Below are 22007 nucleotides of genomic sequence, written 5' to 3'. Positions count from 1 at the left end.
GATCAGATATCACATATCATCCCTACAAAACAACTGAATCCCCAAAACATGCACTTCTTATATGATGAGAAATAAAATGTGTATGAACTGTTTTTTGCCTTGGGATTAAAGAAAAGAAGGAAAAAAATCTATGCTCAATTTTTACAAAATATTGTTCACTGATATGTTGTAGCTATAGGTGATGATAAAGTATTTTATATTAGGATATGGATAATTAACGCTCTGTTCAAGATTTGGTGAATGTATTCAATCCTGATGATTTATTTTGGATTGTGTTTTAATCTTCTCTCAGTACTGTCTCAGTACATTTCAAATAAACTTGACTTCATCCTTCCTTTACACATTTTATTGCTGTTTATTGAATATGACACGAATTGAATTTGTTTTATTGCATCGTTAAAAATATATACTATAACAGATCACCAGAAACGTTAAAATAAACTAAAGTTCAAACACATAGTGGGATATTTTAATGAAACGTGTGAATATGTGTTTAAAAGACAAAATTATTTTATTTAATTTCACGCATGCGTTGCTCAGCGAACCCTATGACGTCATTTTAATTGGCGTCAAACTGAACCAATGAAATTGACGCGCTCAGATTTCTACGGCTTCCGGTCCAACCCATCCCTCTCTTCCTGAATACTTAGCGTGACCGACGTTTCGTGTCTCTTTAGACTTAAAGTAAGTAACAAAAAACAAAAATCTAAGTTATAATGAAGCCTGTCTTGGTTATCGTTCACGTCATCTTGTTATCTGGGCGATAGACACACTGTAATCGTTTTAAAATGGGGACAGACGCGTAGTTTGTTTTAGCTGTGAGGACAGTGACTGAGCGCCATGATGCTACTGTTAGCTGCTAAACACATCGACTCGAACGTCTTAACACAGATGGGAATGTTATTATGAACTGAGGAATGTTATTATGGTCTGTGGAATGTGATTATGAACTGCTTCATCAACTAAATAATAAAGCTAATGGGTTCACGTGTTTTTGTTCGCGGGTAATCCGTCTGACATCGTTTAGTGTCATGAATAAAATGGCTAACCTTAGCTTAGCTTCTGTATCTGAGGTAAGCGAACATTAGATATATCTTATTCATTACTCGCAGAAGTATATCAACTAATTTCAAACGTTTTGTTTTTGAGTGGATTGTATACCTCTTGATTTTGCTTCTTGCAGGAGGATCACGTCGTAATGCTACTAAGATTAAAATATACCCACCGCATGTTCAGGCTGCCACCTGGTGGTGGTTTTAAGTACTGACGAGATAATCATGTTTACGTTTATGATTTAATAAAAAAAAACTAACTTATTATAAAAATACCAATTAAATTCGGTATTCGGTGTAGTGATTTTGACAGATTTGTTCAATTTATGTAGGGGTTCAGAGGACATTTTTCTTAAAATCTTATTCTAATAGATTTCTTTCAGATTTATTCAGAAACTGCAGTATATCTACCGTAGTGAGTTGAGACTACTTTAAGCAGTTTATATCTTCTCAACAATTTTATAAAACTATAGATTAAGGTCAAGAAAAGTCTGACAGCTATCCTATAATGGAAGATTTTTAAAACCTCAGATTTTACGTCCATAATTTGTGTCAGTATTTCCAAAGACCTACTGAGGTTCATTAACAGATTTTTGTCTAAAATCTTTATAGTATCTGCTTGATATCTTAGTGGACACATTTATCATCATTGAGAATTACTTGGCAAATAAAGGGTTTTCACAAGTTAATCATTCTCAAAATAAGATGTATCTACTGCTGAATTCTATATAAACAGTTTTTGAAATGATCTTTTGCAAGTTAATGCAGAAACCTACATTTATTGAGAGGATGCATGCAAATATGCATATGATCAAATTTTGTGTCTTGGGGGCTCAAAACCAAGTGTTGTGTACTGTCAAGATTTTACAGTCTCAATATCCAACACAAGCAATCCTTAATTCAAAATTTAGTTGAACTATTTAATATAGTCTGTGATTGCTAATAACTTATGTTAGTATTAAAGTTACCAGAAAAAGTGGTCATAACTAAACGCGGCCACTTGCCCGATAGAATGTTGAGGTGCACTTGAAGAAAAGAGAAAAAAAAGTTAGTGTTTGTCACCCGGCAGCTTTCATATTGAGACGTGCTGTCACTCCGGCAGACTGCGTGACCTTTCACACAGATTGTTCACCTCTTCATTTTCTGCTTCCTCTCTGCAGAATGCGTTACGTGGCCGCTTACCTCCTCGCTGCGCTCGGCGGAAACGCCAGCCCCTCAGCTAAAGACATCAAAGCTATTTTGGGCAGCGTAGGAATTGAGGCCGATGACGAACGCTTAAATAAGGTAAACCGTTTAGCTTTGTGGTGTCTTTTATTTTTTATTTTTTTGGGTTTGTGAATCTATACTTATCCCCCCCCCACCACCACTGACAATACTTTGGCCGCTCTCTGCAGGTCATAAGCGAGCTCAGTGGGAAAGACATCAATGAAGTCATGAATTCAGGTACGGCCTTTTCACCAATTATGCATTTCCTTCTCACTTGCGGTCAGCTGGGTCTCGTTCAGGGTGTCACACATGAAAATGTGCTGAAATGTATTTCCTTCCTCTTTCTGCAGGCCTCTCCAAGTTAGCCTCTGTACCAGCAGGTGGTGCTGTAGCGGCGCCTGCTGCTGCTGCTGCAGGTGGTGGTGGTGGTGGTGGGGCCGCTGGAGCTGGGGCTGCACCTGCTGCTGGTATGTCCACCTACATCATTCTGAGCTCATTTTTCTTGAAAAAAATTTTTTTAATTAAAATTTCTCTTTAAATAAGTGCTTATAAAATGGATTAATCATATGAGACTGTAATCCCATAGTGATTTAATAAATCTGTAAATGCATTCGGATATAGAATTGACTTTAACAATAAGGCCTCTTAATCTTATTACTCTTAACTTCTGTTTTCCAGCGGAAGAGAAAAAGGAGGAGAAGAAAGAGGAATCCGAAGAGTCGGATGAAGACATGGGCTTCGGACTCTTTGATTAATCTGCCTTCTCTGAGTTTAAAAAGCAATAAAAATGTAAAAGGTTTACACGGATCCTGTTGAATTTCGCTCATTTGATTGGTTTCAAATTTGTTTTAATATAATTGCACACGAGACGTTTTGTCGCCTGCTCAAAATGGGAAAGACTGGCAGTGTGCCATCATGGGGCAATCCAGAGTGTGTGGTCAGGCTGTCGGTCAGCGAACTGAAACCACATTGTGGCCCGGTCTGAGTGAGTCAACGAGACCTTTGCCACATCATTAGACACAAAACAGGATTAGAAACTATTGTAGTCCTAAAAATGACTTTGACCCGGGTGATCCTGTGTATTCGATCCCCGAGTGTTCTCTTAATAGTGAAGCAGACAAGTTTGTGCAGCTCCTATCTAATGTTGTTTAGGATGGATTTGTTGCTTCAGTCATCCACCTTCTGCTTTATCCAATGGGTGACGAGAGAATTCCCACCTGTGACCGGGCTCAGTTTGGACCCGACGCCGGTGACATTCCCAGTGAGGCGAGAGAGCCAACCACTGTCCAGCTGGGCTTCAGTCGTACGCGGGTTAAAGACTTGTGGTAAATGTGTTTATCGGCTGTTGTGAAACGAGGCGTGGTGATAATCTTCCTCAAACAAGAAGTTGTTTGACTTTCAGTGTCCCGCTCGGCTGTTAATAGCAGTGAAAATGCAGGTTAAGGTGAAGGCAAACACTGCCGTGCTGGTTTTAGCGTGCCGTTGATCACTTGTGTTTTTTTTCAAAGATTCAGCGACTGAAAGTACGTCCGAACACGTTCGTCGTCAGCCTTTCACAATTTACATTATGCAACTGAATTCATTAGTATTTAGTGTCACCTGTGTCGCGTCTTAATCACTGTCTGGTAATCCTAGTGAGAAATGGCCCCTTGAACTTTCCATTGTCTGACCTGTTCCACTTCCTGTTTGTTTTACCTGACACACACACACACACACACACACACGCATTAATAAAATTCACTTTTAAGTAACGAGGACAACCAGCTGAAACGGTTCTCTTACGGTGGATGTTAAAACGAGTTGTTCTTGTCGGCTTTACAGACAGGCTGAGCTCTTGTTTTCTTTGGAGTGTATGTGTTGCATAGCACTGCACTGGATGCGCACACACACACACATCTCCCGTGAGTTCATTACCTGTGGCAGGCCCTGTTCCACAGGTGAGGGCCGTCATTGCACGCCATGCATGAAACCGACGGGCTGTTTAAATTAATTTTTTCATCCCTACACCTCACTTGCTTCATTGCTTCGGGATCTGATAAAATGGCGGCGTTAGATTTTACACACTTCTATTACCCGTGTTAAAAGTATTCCGACGTTATGTAACGTACATGTTTTTACGACAGAAGGTTGTCGGGAACCGACCACGCACCGTCCGCAGCAGTGGTTGCCGTGACGCGTCGACTTCACTTGAGGAATGCGTTCAGTCCTACGCCGCAGGCTGTTGTTTCAGCGTTTCACAGGAAACATTACAGAGGTAGGGCCCGGCAAAGAGCTTGTGATTAGCCTTGACTTTTCTTTGTCTCCTGGAGCTGTGCTTGACTTTTTTTTTTTTTAGGTTTTGAAATAAAACAAGGTATGAACAAAAATTTTTTTTGCAAAAGTTAATAAATCTTTCCTAAACAAGCGAAAGTCGCTGTAAATTTGCTGCTTTAAGATTTAATCTGTTCATGTGGATGAGTGGATTACCAATAGCTTTAGCTTTTCACCACTCAAAATGGGGCTTTTATAGTGTTTATTACCCGCATTGTTCCATCAGCAAGCGAGTTATCGCTCCAACCAACAAGAGGATTTTCTTTTAACCAAAAAGCACTCCCGCCCTCCTCAAAACAAGTCAGAGCAGCTGCAAATCTGCCTCGAGCTGTCGGACATTTCTCTTCTGATGAATGAATGAATAAGTGGAACAACTTTCACAGTGATTACCTTCCTGGTTTTGATTTGCGTTTTTTTTTTTTTTTGTCATTACTTGTTAAAGAGCAACGAGTTCAGTCAACAAGAAAAGTTCAAACGGGCAGAGAGTAGACATAGAACTTTGCTTTATTAAATCCCCTGGGATGACTCCGTCAGGGACATTTGAGTTCCAGCAGCTTAATAGAAGAGGAGCAGCACACAGAGGATAAGAAAGATGAGTTAAAGAAAAAAAAAAAAAGTAATTCACCTTAACTTAACTAAATATAGAAGTGGTAAAAAGAGTTAAGTAAAACTGCTGCCAAGATTTAGTACAAACAAGTAGTTTAAAAAAATAAAACAAAACAAAAAAAAAAAGCCCTGAAAATAAAATAGCTTTTATTTGAACTTAGTGAGAATGCCAGCATTCATAACATCAAACATTTACAGTCACATTTTAGATCTGGTAAACACAAACAAACAAACAAACAAACAAACATAAATAAAATCTTGCAGTTTAGCTTAGAATTGATCATTTAGAAAAATCAACATGAACACACCGACTTGGCAAACATGTTTAGTGTTGAGGGTGGAAACTCCTGCGTCATGAATGTTTAACTTTTTGCTACGGCATACTTCAGTATGCAAAAAATACCTACATCATGTACATGTGCTGCCTTCAGGAAATGATCTCATCATCCATAGAAGGTTCGACATAAATCACACGGCATTTGTTTGCCGTCTTAATGTGCAATTGAGTATAGAACTGCTTGTTCTGTGGCAAAGCTTTTTTTTTTTCTTTACTTTTTCAGGTTCATGAACCAGAGAGTAAACGCAGAACCTCATTTCCATGTTTGCAATTCAATCATGTTCAATCTCTCAGCATTTCAACAGAAATCTGACAATTTCAGCACGTCTCTTTTTGTAAACACGAACATCCTATGCTGGAGCAGTTTCAGTCTCGAAACTGAAAAAAAAAAAAAAACGAACAAAAAAAACCAACCAACAGAGCTACAGCTTAATTTATGTTTTCACACGGCTTCGAAATCTAAAATGAGGAACTTGTGACACGTCCTTTAGGCAAACACGTGACGTCACTTGCAGTTTTGTTTTTACGTGTCCGAGTCTTCACCGTCGGACCAGGGATGATCAGTACAGGCCTGGAGGAAGACGACAAGAGTTTCAAAAAAAAACTTTCACTTAGTCTACATGTTGCACCTGCATTTTCTTTTTCTTTTTTTTTTTGGGGGGTGAATTTACTTCACATACAGAAGTGAAGTCCAGGCAAAGATAAAAAAACAAAAAACTTCACCTCACATTTTGCCCACGTGGGATTATTTTTCTATTATCTATACTTTACATAAATACGCAGTGCTGTGAAGTTAATTTATGGATTTGACTCTGTACGATAACTTCGATTGGTTTAAACTTCCAATGTATGTCACGGCATGAAATTATAAAAAAAAAAGCACTCTCCTCGGTTAACTAATAACGAGGGAGGCGTCAACCACAGCACATACAGAAGGAAAACCAATAAATATACTGCACACAGCCAGCTGCAGTAACCTCAGAATAGGGACTCGGTTGTCGGTTTAAAATGCTGAATGTTAACCCGCGTGCTCTACCATCGGACTCTCACCTGCGTGTACTCGAATCGGTCCTGCAGGTAGCGGTTCCCCAGCCCGGTGATGTGGCCGACGTTCTGCTTGGAGAGGCTGGCGATCCGAGCCGTGAAGTCCAGCGTGAAGGCCAGCTTGACCAGCTCGGGGGCCGTTGGGGGAACGGTGACGGGGCTCGTGGCGGGCGTCACTTCTTCCTCCAGGTAGGTGTCGGCCAGCTTCTGGAAGGACGAGTAGCTCATCTTCTGAAAGAAGCTGTTGAGGGGGGGGTATTCTTTCAGCTGGAAGAGACGAGGAGGCGAGAGCCGTCAGCGAAACCATTCGAGTTACATTTAAGAAAACCAGCCTCCGGAAAAAAAAATAGATGTTCAAAGAGGCAATCCCAATTCACTGGTGCTGTAATAATGTTATTATGGCTGCATCATTATCATAACATTAACAAAACTCGTCTCTATTTGCACCACTCGTACATAAAATCAGAAAAAGTAGAAGAGGCGAAGACATTAAAACACAATGAATCAACGCGAGTCGCATATTTTGATTCGGGCACAAGTGAATGCCTCTGCCGACGGTTCACTGTCGTGAATCCCCGAGCAGCGTTAGTGATTCAATTAACGGGGTTAAATAATCGTCAGTCGGAGCCGCAGAAAGCTGGAAAGTCCAAGGCAGCTTCATTAAAGCTGCAGCTGATGATTGATTCGATTACTGATTAATTTACTCCATTTACTCCTTCATTGTATCGGCTGTTTGGTCTATAAAACATTAGGACAGATTTAAATTTTTTTTAAATAAATCACAGTTCTCTTCAGCCACACTGGGATATTTACAGAGATGAGTCCAATCAGCAGCGCAACAACGCAGCCGGATGGCGTTGGAAAAATAAACGCGGTGAATATTTACATTCAGGAGCGTCTAATCGTTGCCCGATTTGGTCGTTTTGAACGATCAGCTCTCACCCCAAAACACAAACCGATTCCTAAAATACGCCGGCCTAATGTTTTTAAAGGTTTCGACACGGCATCGTGCAAATCGCACGAGAGTACAGTTTTGCACGGCCGCTTTAATGAGCACGTCTCCCGCTGCCGATAAGTCTCTTCTGCTTTTGGTGCTGCAACACTGAAACCTTGACGTGAGGCGGAGGGAAGAAACAAAAACAAAACAACTCTTACAGAGAGCGAGTCTCAAAGCCAAATCAATCAGGTGAATTTGACTTTCCGTGTGTCGGTAGACCGTAAGACCTCAATACAGTTGCAGCTGTTCTTTTATCTTGTCGTTGTAATACGAAGATTATATCATAATCTTCGTGGCGTTTTTATGATTCGATGGCGAACCTTGAGCTCAATTTGACGTCGTAATCGTTAATGAAAATGACTCTAGTCGGATGAAACTGCACCGAGAGCACGTTGAATCCCTCGTCCTGGGGGTGTTTGCCTGATAAGCACGACGGTACGGTTTCATTAGCGCGTGTTTCCGACGTTAAAGGGCATTAAATACCAACCTTAACGTCGATGGCGTCCCCCTGCTCCTTTGTCAAAGCAATGATCCTGGTGATTAGTTCCTCTGAAAGCAAACAAAGGCAAAAACAACAATACATTAGACACGAAACAGTCGTGACCCAAAATAACGCATAAAAACCGCATCTTAGTCACACTTGGAAATGCAGACGGTCTCACCGTTTGACAGAGGCTTGTCTTCCTCTTTCACTTTGACCTCGTGCACAATCTTTTCCAGCTCTGCCGACACGTTCTCATAGTAGGAGTACGTCGCTTGCACACTGACGGCGGCTGCAAAGCAACGGGTCGGTTATTTTTTACCTTCCCTTCTGATGCGAAGAGAAAGAACTTTCAGGACACCGGCGTGACGGACGATTTGTCTTCAGACCTACCTTCCACACTGGTGATGTCAGCAGCGTTGAGCTCTTTACCAGGTTTGTTTGGTTTGATAGTAGATAGTCTCCTTTTTGAGAATCTCCTCCTTAAGGACTTTTTTCTTGACGCCTTCTTCTGCGAGGGGGCAGGGGTGGTCGGCGGGCAGGTGACGGCGGCGTCAGAGGCCCTGGGCGTCTCGGCGGGAGCGTCCTGCTCTTCGTCTTTGTCCTCGCCGGTCTTCCGAGAGAAGATCTCAAACAAACTCTTCCAAAACGAAGGTTTCTTGTTCTTCTTGGATTTTCTGCTTGGCTTTTCGGATTCCTCGGCACACGGCTCCAGATGGCTCTCTGCCGGCTCGACGGCGGAAAACTCTGCGACTTCCCCCTCGTCTGATGGGTCACTCAAGTGGAGGGAGGGGTCGCTGGAGTGGCGCCTGTGCCTTTTTGGGATGGTCACCCACTTTTCCTTTTTCCGCGAGCCCTTATATGGAACCGGGCCGTCGTTCAGGCTGAGGCTGCGTCTGACGTACACCTCCAGGAGACGCACCGTGTCCTTGTGGGGCACGTAAATCAGCTGGCTGATAGCCGCCTTGTGTTTCTCTACGCGTGTCTCCATGGTGGGCCCTGAAGAGGGGAAGGAGACACACAACGGGTTATTAACTGCGGCTGTGTTGCTCAATAAAGCTTGTACCACTTCATCTTTTATCCAACTCAGGGGTTTTGGGATCGGTGGAGAAGATTCCCGCCGAGCGTGGGTGAAGGCAGGATACACCGCCGACACATCAGACCACCACTCACACTAACTTAAAAACATGTTTTTGGACAGGAAACGGAGAGATAACCCACACATGGCTAAAGACAACACGCAATCTCCACACAGAAAGCCTCCCCTTAAAAACCAACCAAGACTTAAACTGGAGGCTTTCCCAATACGACTTAAGTACCATAGCTTTAAAATAATCTATAGAAAACTAGTTGGGGGTAATTTGCCTGTGAAACAAAAGCTCTTGGTTGTATAAATGTGTAAAGCAACTATAACACTGTTCACTTTTTAGGCTCAAAAGAATAAATGTGCAAATATGAACTTGGATGTTCATTCAGACGTTCAAATAAATTGTTAAACAGATTCCAACTGACAGCAAAGACACAAGAGATAAAAACAATACATATTTTCATTGCAATCCGCTTGTACATTGTTTGCGTTCCCCTCTTTACACGAATATATGCTGCTACAGCTGGAAACCTGAAGGGAAACTCAGAAAACTACTACTATCGATTTACAACTGATCACAATCGTTGCAACTTTTAACATATATGTTCTGTGTGCACCCAAGGAGGCCACTGTCTTACATGGTAAAGGTTTATTGCAGAGACAATAAAATGATCCGACAGCTGTGGAAGTTATAAAAAGCAAAAAGTCAAGAGAAGAGGAAGCAGAGCCAAAACAAAACTACAGTATGTTTGCATTGTAGTTAAAAGTGCCTGATGGTTCAGGGGGACGTCAGAGAGCACTCACCTTGTGAAAGCCGTTTCACTCCCGGGTTAGGATCTGTGTTCGTGGAGTTATGGGAGCCGGTTGCTGCGTAAAAAAAGGTTACCTGTTCGCACCTCCTCCTCCTCCTCCTCCTCCTCCTCGCGCTCCTCTTCCCATGTAAGGACACGTCGCTACCCCTCCTGCTTTGCTTTTTTTGTTTTGTTTTTTTCACTCGCTGTCGTCACGTGACACCAGAGGAGGAAGGAGGCAGAAGAAATCTGCAGTCTTCCTGGTTTGAATGTGAGTCACTGCACGTCAAACTGAACTGTTGTTTAGAGTTTCACCGTCTTGTCTGAATGCTGGAAACGACCACGTGTTTCAAGCCTGAGAAAAAAAACCCCACATATATCATTTCCTGTCGTATCCAATGTCAGACAAGAGAGAAAAACAAATATGTATGGACAGGAGTTTCAGTTCTAAAAGTAAATGATATTCAGTACTTTTCATGTCTGAACTGTAGAACTTTTCAGGTTTTATTATTATTTTTTTTTTTAACATCTATCATTAACCGTGAATTTGCTAGTGTACACAGTGATACTAGTTACAGGCCACGTTTACACGTACCCGTGGTTTTTACAAAAACTGACATTTCGCAGTCTACCTTTAAAAAAAAAAAAAAAAATTTTTAATTTCGGCATTCTTAAATCTTAATTTCGGCATCCTGCTTCAGTGCTGCTTCGAGCATGCCACACCTGTAGGGGGCAGTGTAAGCAAGAAGCATGAAGCCATAATAGCCAATTAAAATCCTGAAGAAAAACGCCTTTTTACATTAAAACCTGATGTAAATATATTTGAAACAAATGTATAAGGCGGAAAAAACGATCACTAATTCAACAGTCACACAGTAAATTGTCAAAAAGAAGGATTGTTTAAATGGATGTAACCCAACCATGTTGGTAGGACGCATAAACAAATGGATTTTATTTTATTATGGATTCTTCATTTAACCAGGTAGAAAATACCATTGAGACCTCTTTGACAAGGGTCACCTGGACAAGAGGTCCGGTTGCAAATGTAGATGTTTAGTTTTCCTTTTTATTTCAGTCATTGTGAAGGCCTGAAGCAGTGGATAAAAATACCTTTATATCCAAAAACAGGGTGATAAATACAATGAATTTGTTGAGATAGATGATTTGTTTAGAAGAAATATAGTCTTACACTTTTTATTTTTTTCTAGTATCATCTATAATTATCACATGTCCCCTTTGTATTATAATATAATATAATATAATATAATATAATATAATATAATATAATATAATATAATATAATATAATATATCAACAAAATCCTTTTGAGTCACTATTATTGACAGAATTTCAGCATATTTCATCAATTTAATGAGTCATCCATTGGTGTCAACATTAGAAAAATAAAGATTAAATCATGAAAATGGTTCTGAGGACACTTTTAGATAAATTATGTTATCTAGCCTGTAGCTGAAAACCCACAGAAAGATATTTCATTACTTTGCTATCATATTATTTGGGAAGCAGAAAAAAAAATCTCCAGATTCTAATTCATCCCGATGGGGGATTCATATTCTGTTGGTTAATTATGTTTTCAGGCTCCAGACAATAATAGCCTGAGTTGATGTCCTCTCGTATTACAGTTTGTTGAACTTTCTGCTGGTTTCTGTCATTCGATTTCACTTCCATTGTTGCCTTTCCTGGCAACTGGTTTGGCAACTCTGATAGCTTACTCATGTTTTTCACAGCATTAAAAGGTTTACCACATACAGCGCAAAGTGAATTCCCATTGAAGTGATTCTGACCGCAGACGTATTCCCTCCTTGTGTAATCTTTACTTTTCCCCTTGTAGTTTTCCAGTAAATGTCAGACTTAGACAGGCCCTTCAAAGCTCAATTCAGGATTGTCCAAGGTTTTCAGTGTTTGTGATCAAAGTACAATTTCATCCATTCATAAGATAGTACCTGTTGCTCACGTATTCCCCATTTACCCGAGGGAACGGCTGTGTTTATAACCAGGCCGTACCGATGACCTCATGACTCATCTGTTATCAGCGGTGTTTTCAGTAATACTGTTAGGAAACTGAAAGCAATGTTACTGAGAGATGTTTCATCCTTCAGCCTACAAATCCTCTTATTACTTATTGATTCCCGATATGACAAGTCGAACAGGTTTTACACTTTTGGATGATATTAACAACTGCTTTACATAAGTTTTTACAAACTTATGTAGTGAAACATTTTGAAAAAGAGACCTTACACCAACGATGGGCAACTCTGATCAATGTGACTATCAGAGGATGAAATTATAATTATGCTCCTCACACAAACCTCCTCAAGGATTTCTGAAAATGATGGCTACTCATTCAGTTAATATCATATTTATTACTATCATTGGTCGTTTTCACCTTGAAATATACAGAGCAATACAGTCATTTGGAGTCATTTTAAATAATAGTTGGTTCAAATGTCATCAAGTTGCCTGTGAAGCCAATGATTTAATAATTTTTGTTATCTGGGTCACAGGGAACAAAGGTTTGGATGTGGCCCACAAGCCGCTAGTGGCAATTGTCAGTCATAGACAATTAAAATGACTTTGTTAGACCCAAATTACAGCACCCAATGAGGACATTCTCAATAATCCACTTATTATAAGCCCCTTGATTATGAATTCACATAGGAAATAGTCTGATTCTGATCAATTTGTCATACAATACATCAACCTGCAGTAAATACTAGTTTTACTTTAATTCTTTCAGATATGCTTAAAAGGCTCTTTATTTAAATTTCCCACACATTTTACATACGGTCAAATATTTCACAGTTTACAGAAATGTGTTTTGTTAGTTTCTCCTTCATGAGGAAAGATTAAAAAGCAACTTGGTGGACTAACACAATGCAGTTCTTGGTTCCCTACAGCCTAAAAGTGTCAGCACTGGCTTTGACTTAAATTCACCCTTTAATAACAAGAATGTGATGAAACAAATCTCACACTAATTACAAATCACCTGTGCACTGCTTGTAATAGCAGAAAGGTGCCACAAGGTGTCGCGCTTTGCATTGTGAAAGAGTTTGATGACCTTGTTTGTAAATTCACCTCACATTTATTCCCCAAAGAAAGCATTGGGAAAAAAAAGAAAAAAATACTTCATTCCATATATTATTTCAAGGATGATCTACTAAGAACATTATGAGGGCCACAGAAATTCACCCTCTTTGCCAGATGGACAAATTTTAATGGTCCGTCTTGATGTTTGTGGAATTTATATTAGAATGCATGCATCTCATATTTCCCACTTTAAAATGGAATAAGGTTAAGCACTATTTCATCTTTACAATCCATCTTCAGCCCTGCAGTTTAAAAGGGATATATCATGTTTTTATTTGGAAAAATGTTCTCATAACACACCAGGGTCAAAGAGTATTTGAAACAACCTCAGGTTGTGTAATTCTGATAAACTACGTCAGAGTTTTACCAGCTGCAACGGGAAATTATTGGTCGTAAATTACTTCATTGCTGTCATAATGTGTTTTTGTAGTGTACAGTAATTGTTATTTGAATGCATTATGAGAAAAAAACCTAGTATCCAAACTATATTTTCATGCAGGGACATGCTGTTTTTACATATTTTTAAATTATATTATAAAAACTAATGCATACTTCCTCTGATACCTGCAGGTTAAATGTCTAGCATGACACTATTTCTAAGGTTGCCTATGTTTGCCTGTCATCCAAATTGCATTCATTTCCAGGAAATATTTACATTTACTTAACTTTATTTTTTTTAAATATCCCATTTGCACAGAAATAAAGGCAGGCACAAATGACAAGCGGTCAGAATTTCCCGTAGTGGTAAGATCACTGGAACTATTATTACAGTTTGTCTGCCGCCCACATTTACTATTATATCGCCCTACAGTTTTATAACCATCATATTTTTCATAATTACTCGGTATGAGCTCATTATCTGAGTGGAGTCACTTCATCTTCCTGGCTGTTGCAGATGTTGGAACACACCCTGCGGTCATTTACAGACTGTCTGGACCCGGGTGATACTTCAGGTCACCTTCTTCATTTTTCATGGGTGTTAACCTGGACAAATGCGAGACTCACGTTTCGCCCCACAAGGTCTGGTCATTGACCTCCAGGCCTGACGCACTGCAGCGGAGCCGTCAACGTGCATTTACCTGTCGTAAATCTTTATCTCCCTGAATCATTACCCGGCCTCTCTCTAGTCTCAAAATGATAGATGGTCAGAGGTGTATCCAGGCAGGGCTGAACAGAGCTAACAAACATATTCAAACTGATACCGGAGATTACAGTGATTCTATTAATATCCACATTCACAGTTAGAAATCACCTGTGCATGCAATAGACTGCATGTGTTGTATTTATTGATTGCAATGTCTTATTTGATGTATTGAGAGCTCGTCAACTCAAACTTTTCCATGAAACTCTGAATAATTCAAGTGGATAAAAATGTGTTTGAATAATTGAAGACATTTGGGGAACAAAGTCCCTCAGCAATGAACTCTCAGTCTGGATCACAGGAGCATCTTGTTGTATAAGAAAGAGGAAAATACAAGAGGGAATCTGTTAATGCTTAATGATGTTTTCATATTTCCTGGCCACATCCGCAACTGCCTGGACTTTATGGGTATAGGATGGAGACAGTAACAGCGCTTTAAGTTATTTTTCTTTAGGTATTTCCTGTTGGAGGTTTTCGTAGCGGATCATCTTCTAATCCCCTCTGTCTCCATCTCCTTCATCCTCTGCATTATTTTCCCCTATCAGCGATCATCTCCCCAGCATAGATCACCAAACCTTCTCAACCTCCTCTTTCTCTTTCCCATCAAACTGTTTAACATAAGCTGTCCCACCAACTCCTTTTTAATCCCGTCCATTCTGCTTCCTCCCACTAAAAAACCTCCACGTCCTCAGCTCCTCCACCTCCAGTTCAGCCTCCTGTCTCACTGCCCTCCTGTACATCTTCCTCTTCAGCCGAGCTCGGCCTGTCTATCGCAGATCCTCCAGTCCACCCTGCTTGTACTCCCACTACTTCCAAAGATTGATCCCAAGTTCTTAAACTCTTAAACCCCCGTTTCTTTGGTGCCTCCACTCCCTGCATCCTCACTGTCCTAATCCACATCCTCCTGCTTCTATTCATTCCTGTCCTCCCCAACGCTCCCTGCTCTCTATGGATCATTACGCCATTTGCAAACATCATAATTCATGGAGACTCCTGTATCCAGACTCCATTTGTTAGGCTGTAGCAGCACATTAACTAGTGAAGAATGTCATCTGGCAAGAAAGGATGTGTATAAATGCCTGGAATTTAGAGATAAAGCTGACATATGTTTTGTTATTGTAAACAGACCTGTTTGTATTTTTCAACCCCTTTATCAGGTCTTTAAAATTCACACTTTTCTTTTTTTCCGCGTCATCCCTACCTCGAATGTTAACAGACCCAAGATTGGGATCCATTGCCTTCATCCACCATGAGCTCTAAGGTATGTCAGTCTTTTGAATGATTTCACAAATACGTGCAGTACGTATTTTGAAAAGAATCAGAGATTTATTTTCCCTCTGGGATCCTCAGTTTTTTAGACTACTTAAAAAAAAAAAGAAGAAAAAAAAAAAATAAATATATATATATATATATATATATTATTGCTTTATGTTTAGGTGTGAATTGATTTACATCTGCTGTTCTAATGAGTATTTAATGCAACACAACAATGTGTGTGGGGCTTGCATCAAGACAAATGTCAGTGCCCTCATCTATAATGGAGAGACGTGTCACTCAGTGTATCTTGGTGGCTGCACAATTTGTTTGTGTTTTTTTCCCTTTGTGTGGAATCAGTGAGTATAAATATACCAACAGAGTTATCCATAAACACATAGTTCCCCTCTGAAACCAAATGCCATTAAAATTAAAGTTTTGTTTTTTTTATAGCACCAAACAGAAGCATTGTGTTTGCTGAAATACACATGAGATGAAGTGAGAGTGAAAGTAAAAAAAAACAACAACACACACACATGCACAAATGCTAAAAATAACTATAGAACAACCTGTAAATTATCCCATAAAAGCACAAACTTTTAGTTGAAACAGGATGATATAACTTTCATTCATGTGCTTATCCTCGCATACACCACAGTTGAATGAGGGGGTATGTGTGGGATCCTTCAGTAACACAAGGGGATTTCCAGCAGGATGAAGCAAACAAAAATAGGAAAAAAAAAAAAAAAAAAAAGGGTAAACAGAACAAGTTCTCAAGCAAGCGCCTTCTGTTGAGGAGCTTGTTATCGCTCTGTGCCAGACTGCCTGATCCTCACCCCAGAAGCGGGGACTGTCCACCTGTCTGTCCCCCTTCCTCTCTGGGGATCAGAGAGCAGATGGAGTACTGCGCAAAGCTTTTTCATACCGTGCCAACAAACACTCCTTTTATTTGATTTTTAATGGTTTTGTTTTGGCTTTTTCATTTAATCATTCTTGCCCCGTGGATTGTACAGGAGCTATAGTGCAAATGCAAAACGCACGTCCGAACCTTGTTGGTCAGCGGCGTCGGCGGACGGAATCAATGACTCCAGCAAAACCGTGGGTGAGCTCAGCTGAACTTTAATCAATATTAAACCAGAAGGATTGCCTCGCCACTCAATATTACACCTACTGTTCTCCAAAAGCAGCACCGCATTTTCACATTTGATTTAGAAAAATGTAGCGACAAGGTCATCCAGCCCGGTGCCATTGTGCACTTGGTCCTGCCACAAGAGTTACTGACACTGGAGGAAACTCAAGACTTTTGAGGGATTTGATAGAAACGCACGCTGCCGAGTTCCAGATGACTTTGCCCTCTGGAGGGCATGAACGACGGTACACAGGCTGCTGCCTGTGCAGCTCCGAAATTGGCTTAACGTGTCTGCTGACAAAACAGTAACCCAATCTACTGATATGAGACTCACTGTCTGAGCTTTCGCGTGAGACCCGTCCATTGTTTCGCTGGAAGCAACGGGACACAGCTTGTCACCAACTCGGGAGAGTAAAGGGAAGAACAGAGTCATGCAATGGTGATATTTTTAGAACCATTAAGGGCAGTTGCAGTATAGAGTTTGCTGTGTCACAGTGACTGGACCATCTGCTGGTCCTCGAATGGATTTCTTGGGGTGAAATCTTTTATCAAAGGCGGGATTGATGCGATCTCCTCATGGAACACCCTATGAATTATAAATGATCGCCTCACATTGGCTTTGACCTTGCAGGAGCCACCTGCCTTTTCAAATGCTAAGATGCCTTGTCTTTGGGATATCACGGCAGGATCAGTGATCAGCGGGGCAGAAGGGCAGCCCGCGGACCTGAGCGTTAACTACTGGCAACGCGGAGAGTCCGCCAGACGGAGAAGACGACGACCAGCATTTCTTAGCGGGAAATGAAGCGACGTCTTCGTCTCACAGGAGCAGAAATCAGCTCTTGAAGAAATGTCAAATCATGAGCATTACATTCACAAACGGCGCACAGCACAAGCGTCTGTATTGTTGTCACACACTGACTGAGAAAGGAGGACTTCATGTGGATGTTTTCAGCAAGCATCAAGTGAAACAGCCAGCTCCTATCCGAGGCCAAGATAGATAATCTTATAAATGATTCATTTGGTCTGCATATTTAATTTGGTGCTTTTGCTTTTGAAGCGATCGCAGTCAAAGGCATTGTCAGGCTCACAGCACTAGGATTTCTCAGAAGAAAAATGCTGATTTCATACTTTTGATAAATATCCCAGACAACGACAAAATAAAAAAACTCCTCAGTGCTTTATGTTTGTTTTGTTCCTGCTTGATCTGACAATCTATTCTGATCTTCCTACCCAGCTTTAGCCCAGGCTGTGTCCTCCCCATTTCCTTGTTCGTTAACGGGCTTATTAAAAAACACCCAAGGAATAATGTCTGCCACTCTGGCTTTACAGCTGCATCACAACAGAAAATATAAGAATATTTCAATTAATATCCATTAAAAAAAAACAACAACAAACAAACCACAAAACAACCTGCAAATCTCTTCATGTCTTGTGATGTGACACATTTTCAGCGCAGGTGTGACTGTAGATCTTTTTTTTTTGTGTTGGAAAAAGAAATGCGGGGAGGCAGGTCCACATGATATCAGTGCTGAGAACCAACAGCGAGGAGGCGACAATAACAGCTAACATGAGGTGATAATGAACATTCAGCCCTGAAGCCATGCACTGACACTTACACCTCCATTCATCACGATTATTATTAAACACAGCAAAAATGGAGCGAATCGCCCTCCTCCCAACACACGCACACATAAAGACTGTAATTCTTGCCGGATAACAAGTAGATTTCCTCCAAGAATTGAAATCACCTGAGGGAAGCATATTTAGGATACACATTTAATGAAAGGCACTCTCTGCAGAACGAACAAAACAAAGCAAATTGTGACACTGTTTACTGTGCAGTGTTGACACACACTGTAACAGACCTCGAATATTAAGTGCTTCGTAACATAGTAAAGTGCTGAGTACCAAAGTGACTAAATGATGTCACCTTATTGCATTTCAGTTCAACAGCAGATATTGCTCTTCCCAGTGGGTGGAAAGTACAACTTTCTTCTTTAAACACCCACGTGTTATCATCATTATTATTGCATATTGTAGGATTATTAGAAAGGCATTGAGTTACTGAGTTACAACTACATTCAGAGACATTTCAACACAAGCTGTATTTATACATACATTGATCTCACATACATTACATTGTCAAGATTGAAATGTGGCATGCATAAATAGGACCCATTCATACATTTCCTGATGCGCTGTGCATTTTCATCAATTGTCTTCCTCTTATCTGAAATCCATTTAAGGTAGTGGCTTCCCCTATCACATTAAATATATGAAGAAGATAATATTATACATTCAGCCACAATAAATAAGTCAAACTTTCACTGGCTGATGATAGGAATTAGACCTCATTTCGGCACAATATGCCATGCACTTAAAAAACAAACAAATGTGAAACAAAAGCCAGTGGAGAAAATAAATACAGTGCAATTTTCTGTCTTTATCTCTACTTTCAGTATATATATATATATATATATATATATATATATATATATATATATATATAGCCATTTTTATATATATATTTTTTCTTCTTTCCACACTACTAAATGTGTTTTCTCTGTCAACAGTGGGTGGTATAAAGGTCTAAAAGTGCTCAAGAGATATGTGGAAAGAAACTCTTAGTGCAATGCCGTGATACGTTTTTTAAAAAGGGTGAATTCACATTATAATATATGCAGCAAGACCTGCATAATTTGGAGCACGGTGCCATATCATAATGATAAAAAAAAAAAACACATTTAATGATTAAAAAACAAGTTGTAACTTTGAGGAATGCAACTGCTGCGTGTACAATAATATGAATATTTATACTTTGCAGCCTATCTACAAGATTAACAGTGGACGTGTTAATGTGCCAACTATTTATCACGCAGATATTGTTACGCTGCGCCACACGGAGAAGTGCGGCTGGCTGAGCATTCACAGCTATAGATATGCTGATAAGACAATGTGTGCGCGCTGCTGTCCTCTAGTCTTACACTGGACACGTTCGCTTGCCCTTGAGAGTCATGCCAAGTCCTATCTAGAATCTGCTGAGTATGATGAAATGTAGTCTAACATGGAGCAGTGATGTAATACGAGCACAGATTATAGTTTCACTTAAATGCTGCAATTTAAGATTCTGACTCATAATACCTACTCTGCTAATAGAGATTGACATGACCGGTCCTCTACATCATTTACTCAAACAATCAGCATTTTGAAGTTAATTGTTTGTCTGAAGTACAAATGAATGATCTCATTTTACTGCTAGTTGCACTGCAGGAGATAAAAATGGTATTTTTCACATGTTTTTATCAAAGTTTACTAAAACCGTTGTTGCTGAGTTGTGTTAATTGCACTTTGACACAGCCACATACAGAAAGACAACTTGTGTAAAGTCTGTCTTACCACACAGTGCCTATTAATACTGTCATTATCCACACACATGCTGTCATACTTGAAGTACAAAATAATGAGAACAACAAAGTGGTAATACCCGGTGCATCTCACTAAAGGATATGTTTGATCTCTCAACAGCATTAACGTCCATTAAATCAATAAATACGCCAGTGTCTTTATCAGTGCATGCCATTTTTCTCATTCTGCCAGTTGCCATTACTTTTGTTGAGTGAGGGTGTGCTTCCATACTTGTTAGCTGCAGACATTTTCTGGGCAGCTTCCGCTGCCGCGTCCATCACCTGTTTCTCTTCCTGCTCAGTCTCGCGGTGGTAAAAATAGTTGAAGTTGGAGACGATGACAGGGACGGGCAAAGCAATGGTCAGGACACCAGCAATGGCACAGAGAGTGCCAACCATTTTGCCTCCCATGGTGATGGGGCACATGTCTCCGTAACCCACGGTGGTCATCGTCACCACGGCCCACCAGAAGCCGTCGGGGATGCTAACGAACTGTGTCTGTGGCTCATCCACTTCTGCAAAGTAGATGGCACTTGAGAAGAGGATGACTCCTATAAAAAGGAAAAAGATCAGCAGTCCGAGTTCCCTCATACTGGCTTTCAAGGTCTGCCCCAGAATCTGAAGGCCTTTGGAGTGTCGGGAAAGCTTAAAAATTCGGAAGACCCTCACCAGTCGGATGATTCGCAGGATTGCTAAGGACATGTTCTGACTCGAGTTCATATCATCGTCGGGCGTTGTGGCGAGCTCTGTCCCCAGGGTTACGAAATAGGGAATTATAGAGACTATGTCAATGATATTCATGATGTTGTTGAAGAAATCACTTTTACTGGGGCACACCACAAATCGGACGCCGACTTCAAAGCAGAACCAGATGATGCATATAGTCTCAACGATGAAAAAGGGGTCTGTGACATACGCCATCAGGTCTTTAGCGGCCGGATGAGGGGCTGACCCAGCTTGGGTGCCGTTGATATTTTGGGTTAAACCTGGAAGAAAGTCAGTGTCGTCCCTGAACTCTGGCAGAGTCTCCAGGCAGAAGATGAAGATGGAAATGACGATGACGAACACAGAGACCAGAGCTACGGATCGGGCTGCACTGGAGCTCTCGGGGTATTCAAACAGGAGCCAGAACTGCCTCTGGAGTTCATTGGTAGGCAAAAGGACCTCTGGCTCTTTGATGAATCCTTCATCTTCACGAAACTGCTGCATCGCTTCATGACCCAACTCATAGAAAACAATTTCGTTTGCAAAAACATCTAAAGGAACATTGGCTGGTCTGCGGATTCTCCCACCGGACTGGTAGTAATAGAGAATTCCATCAAAGGAAGGGCGGTTTCTGTCAAAGAAGTACTCGTTCTTCATTGGGTCGAAGTAGCTTATTCTCTTCATGGGGTCACCGAGCAGCGTCTCTGGAAACTTGTTCAGGGTGCTGAGCTGGGTCTCGAACATCAGGCCCGATATATTGATGATGACTTTCTCATCTTTTTCTTCGATGCAGATCTTTTCAAACAAATCTTCATTTTCATAATACTCCTTGGGCATTCTACTGAAGACGCTGTCAGTGGGAGACTCGCTGTTGATCAGGAGCTTCAGGTTAGAGATTAAGCTGCCACTGCTGGAGTTGGCCTTGGTGGTCAGAGTCGGAGGAGTGGAGGGCGACAACCTGTCCTGAGCAGACTGATGGCTGCGCCGTCCTCTGTGCGGCGATTGCTGAGGAGAAGCCAGTCGATGGGTTAAAAGACTCTGGTCTGGAGCCTCTGAGGGGGGTGAAGTTGGGTACCCGGAGTCGTTGGGGTCGCCCAGGTTGATGCCAACATCATCCATGTTCTCAAAGTTAACAAGCGGCACCTCCATCGCCTGAGTGATCTTTAGCCAGAGCTCAGACTGTCAGCCTGGTTCAGGAGACAGAGGAGACGCCACAGCCGGTGCCACGCTGAAGATCCTGGCAGTGCCTCCCTCCTCCTGGTTATCATTCAGGCAGTTGTATGCTACTTTTGGTCTCAGCAGTTTAAGTGATCTGTAAAGAAAAATGGGAGAATAAAAGCAGTGTCACGTTAACT

At 40.9% G+C, this 22007-nt stretch overlaps 3 protein-coding genes across 3 annotated transcripts; 1 reads left to right on the top strand and 2 right to left on the bottom strand.

The window, feature by feature from the left end:
- The first annotated feature begins 607 nt into the window (after window positions 1–607).
- rplp2 (ribosomal protein, large P2) lies at window positions 608–3057 on the top strand. Its single transcript, XM_080461689.1, has 5 exons — window positions 608–684; window positions 2213–2336; window positions 2447–2495; window positions 2609–2725; window positions 2937–3057. Exons 2-5 carry the CDS (start codon window positions 2214–2216, stop codon window positions 3011–3013), a joined length of 366 nt encoding a protein of 121 aa, XP_080317815.1. The 5' UTR covers window positions 608–684; window position 2213; the 3' UTR covers window positions 3014–3057.
- A 1990-nt stretch (window positions 3058–5047) lies between these two features.
- Window positions 5048–10240, bottom strand: LOC308108600 (uncharacterized protein). Its single transcript, XM_080461688.1, has 6 exons — window positions 9925–10240; window positions 8427–9032; window positions 8215–8325; window positions 8040–8101; window positions 6562–6822; window positions 5048–6082 (listed from the first exon to the last, which is right to left on the bottom strand). The coding sequence occupies exons 2-6, from the start codon at window positions 9022–9024 to the stop codon at window positions 6035–6037; spliced, it is 1080 nt and encodes a 359-aa protein (XP_080317814.1). The 5' UTR covers window positions 9025–9032; window positions 9925–10240; the 3' UTR covers window positions 5048–6034.
- Window positions 10241–20109: 9869 nt separating this feature from the next.
- On the bottom strand, window positions 20110–21801 carry LOC308108364 (potassium voltage-gated channel subfamily A member 10-like; the record flags this gene model as incomplete). The annotated part of the gene is made up of 1 exon (XM_080461220.1): window positions 20110–21801. The coding sequence occupies one exon, from the start codon at window positions 21799–21801 to the stop codon at window positions 20110–20112; it is 1692 nt and encodes a 563-aa protein (XP_080317346.1).
- Window positions 21802–22007: the final 206 nt, after the last annotated feature.

The sequence above is a fragment of the Lipophrys pholis genome (assembly GCF_963383615.2).
Source record: "Lipophrys pholis genome assembly, chromosome: 4".
Classification (NCBI taxonomy): domain Eukaryota; kingdom Metazoa; phylum Chordata; class Actinopteri; order Blenniiformes; family Blenniidae; genus Lipophrys; species Lipophrys pholis.
This window is presented reverse-complemented; position numbering and strand designations above follow the sequence as displayed.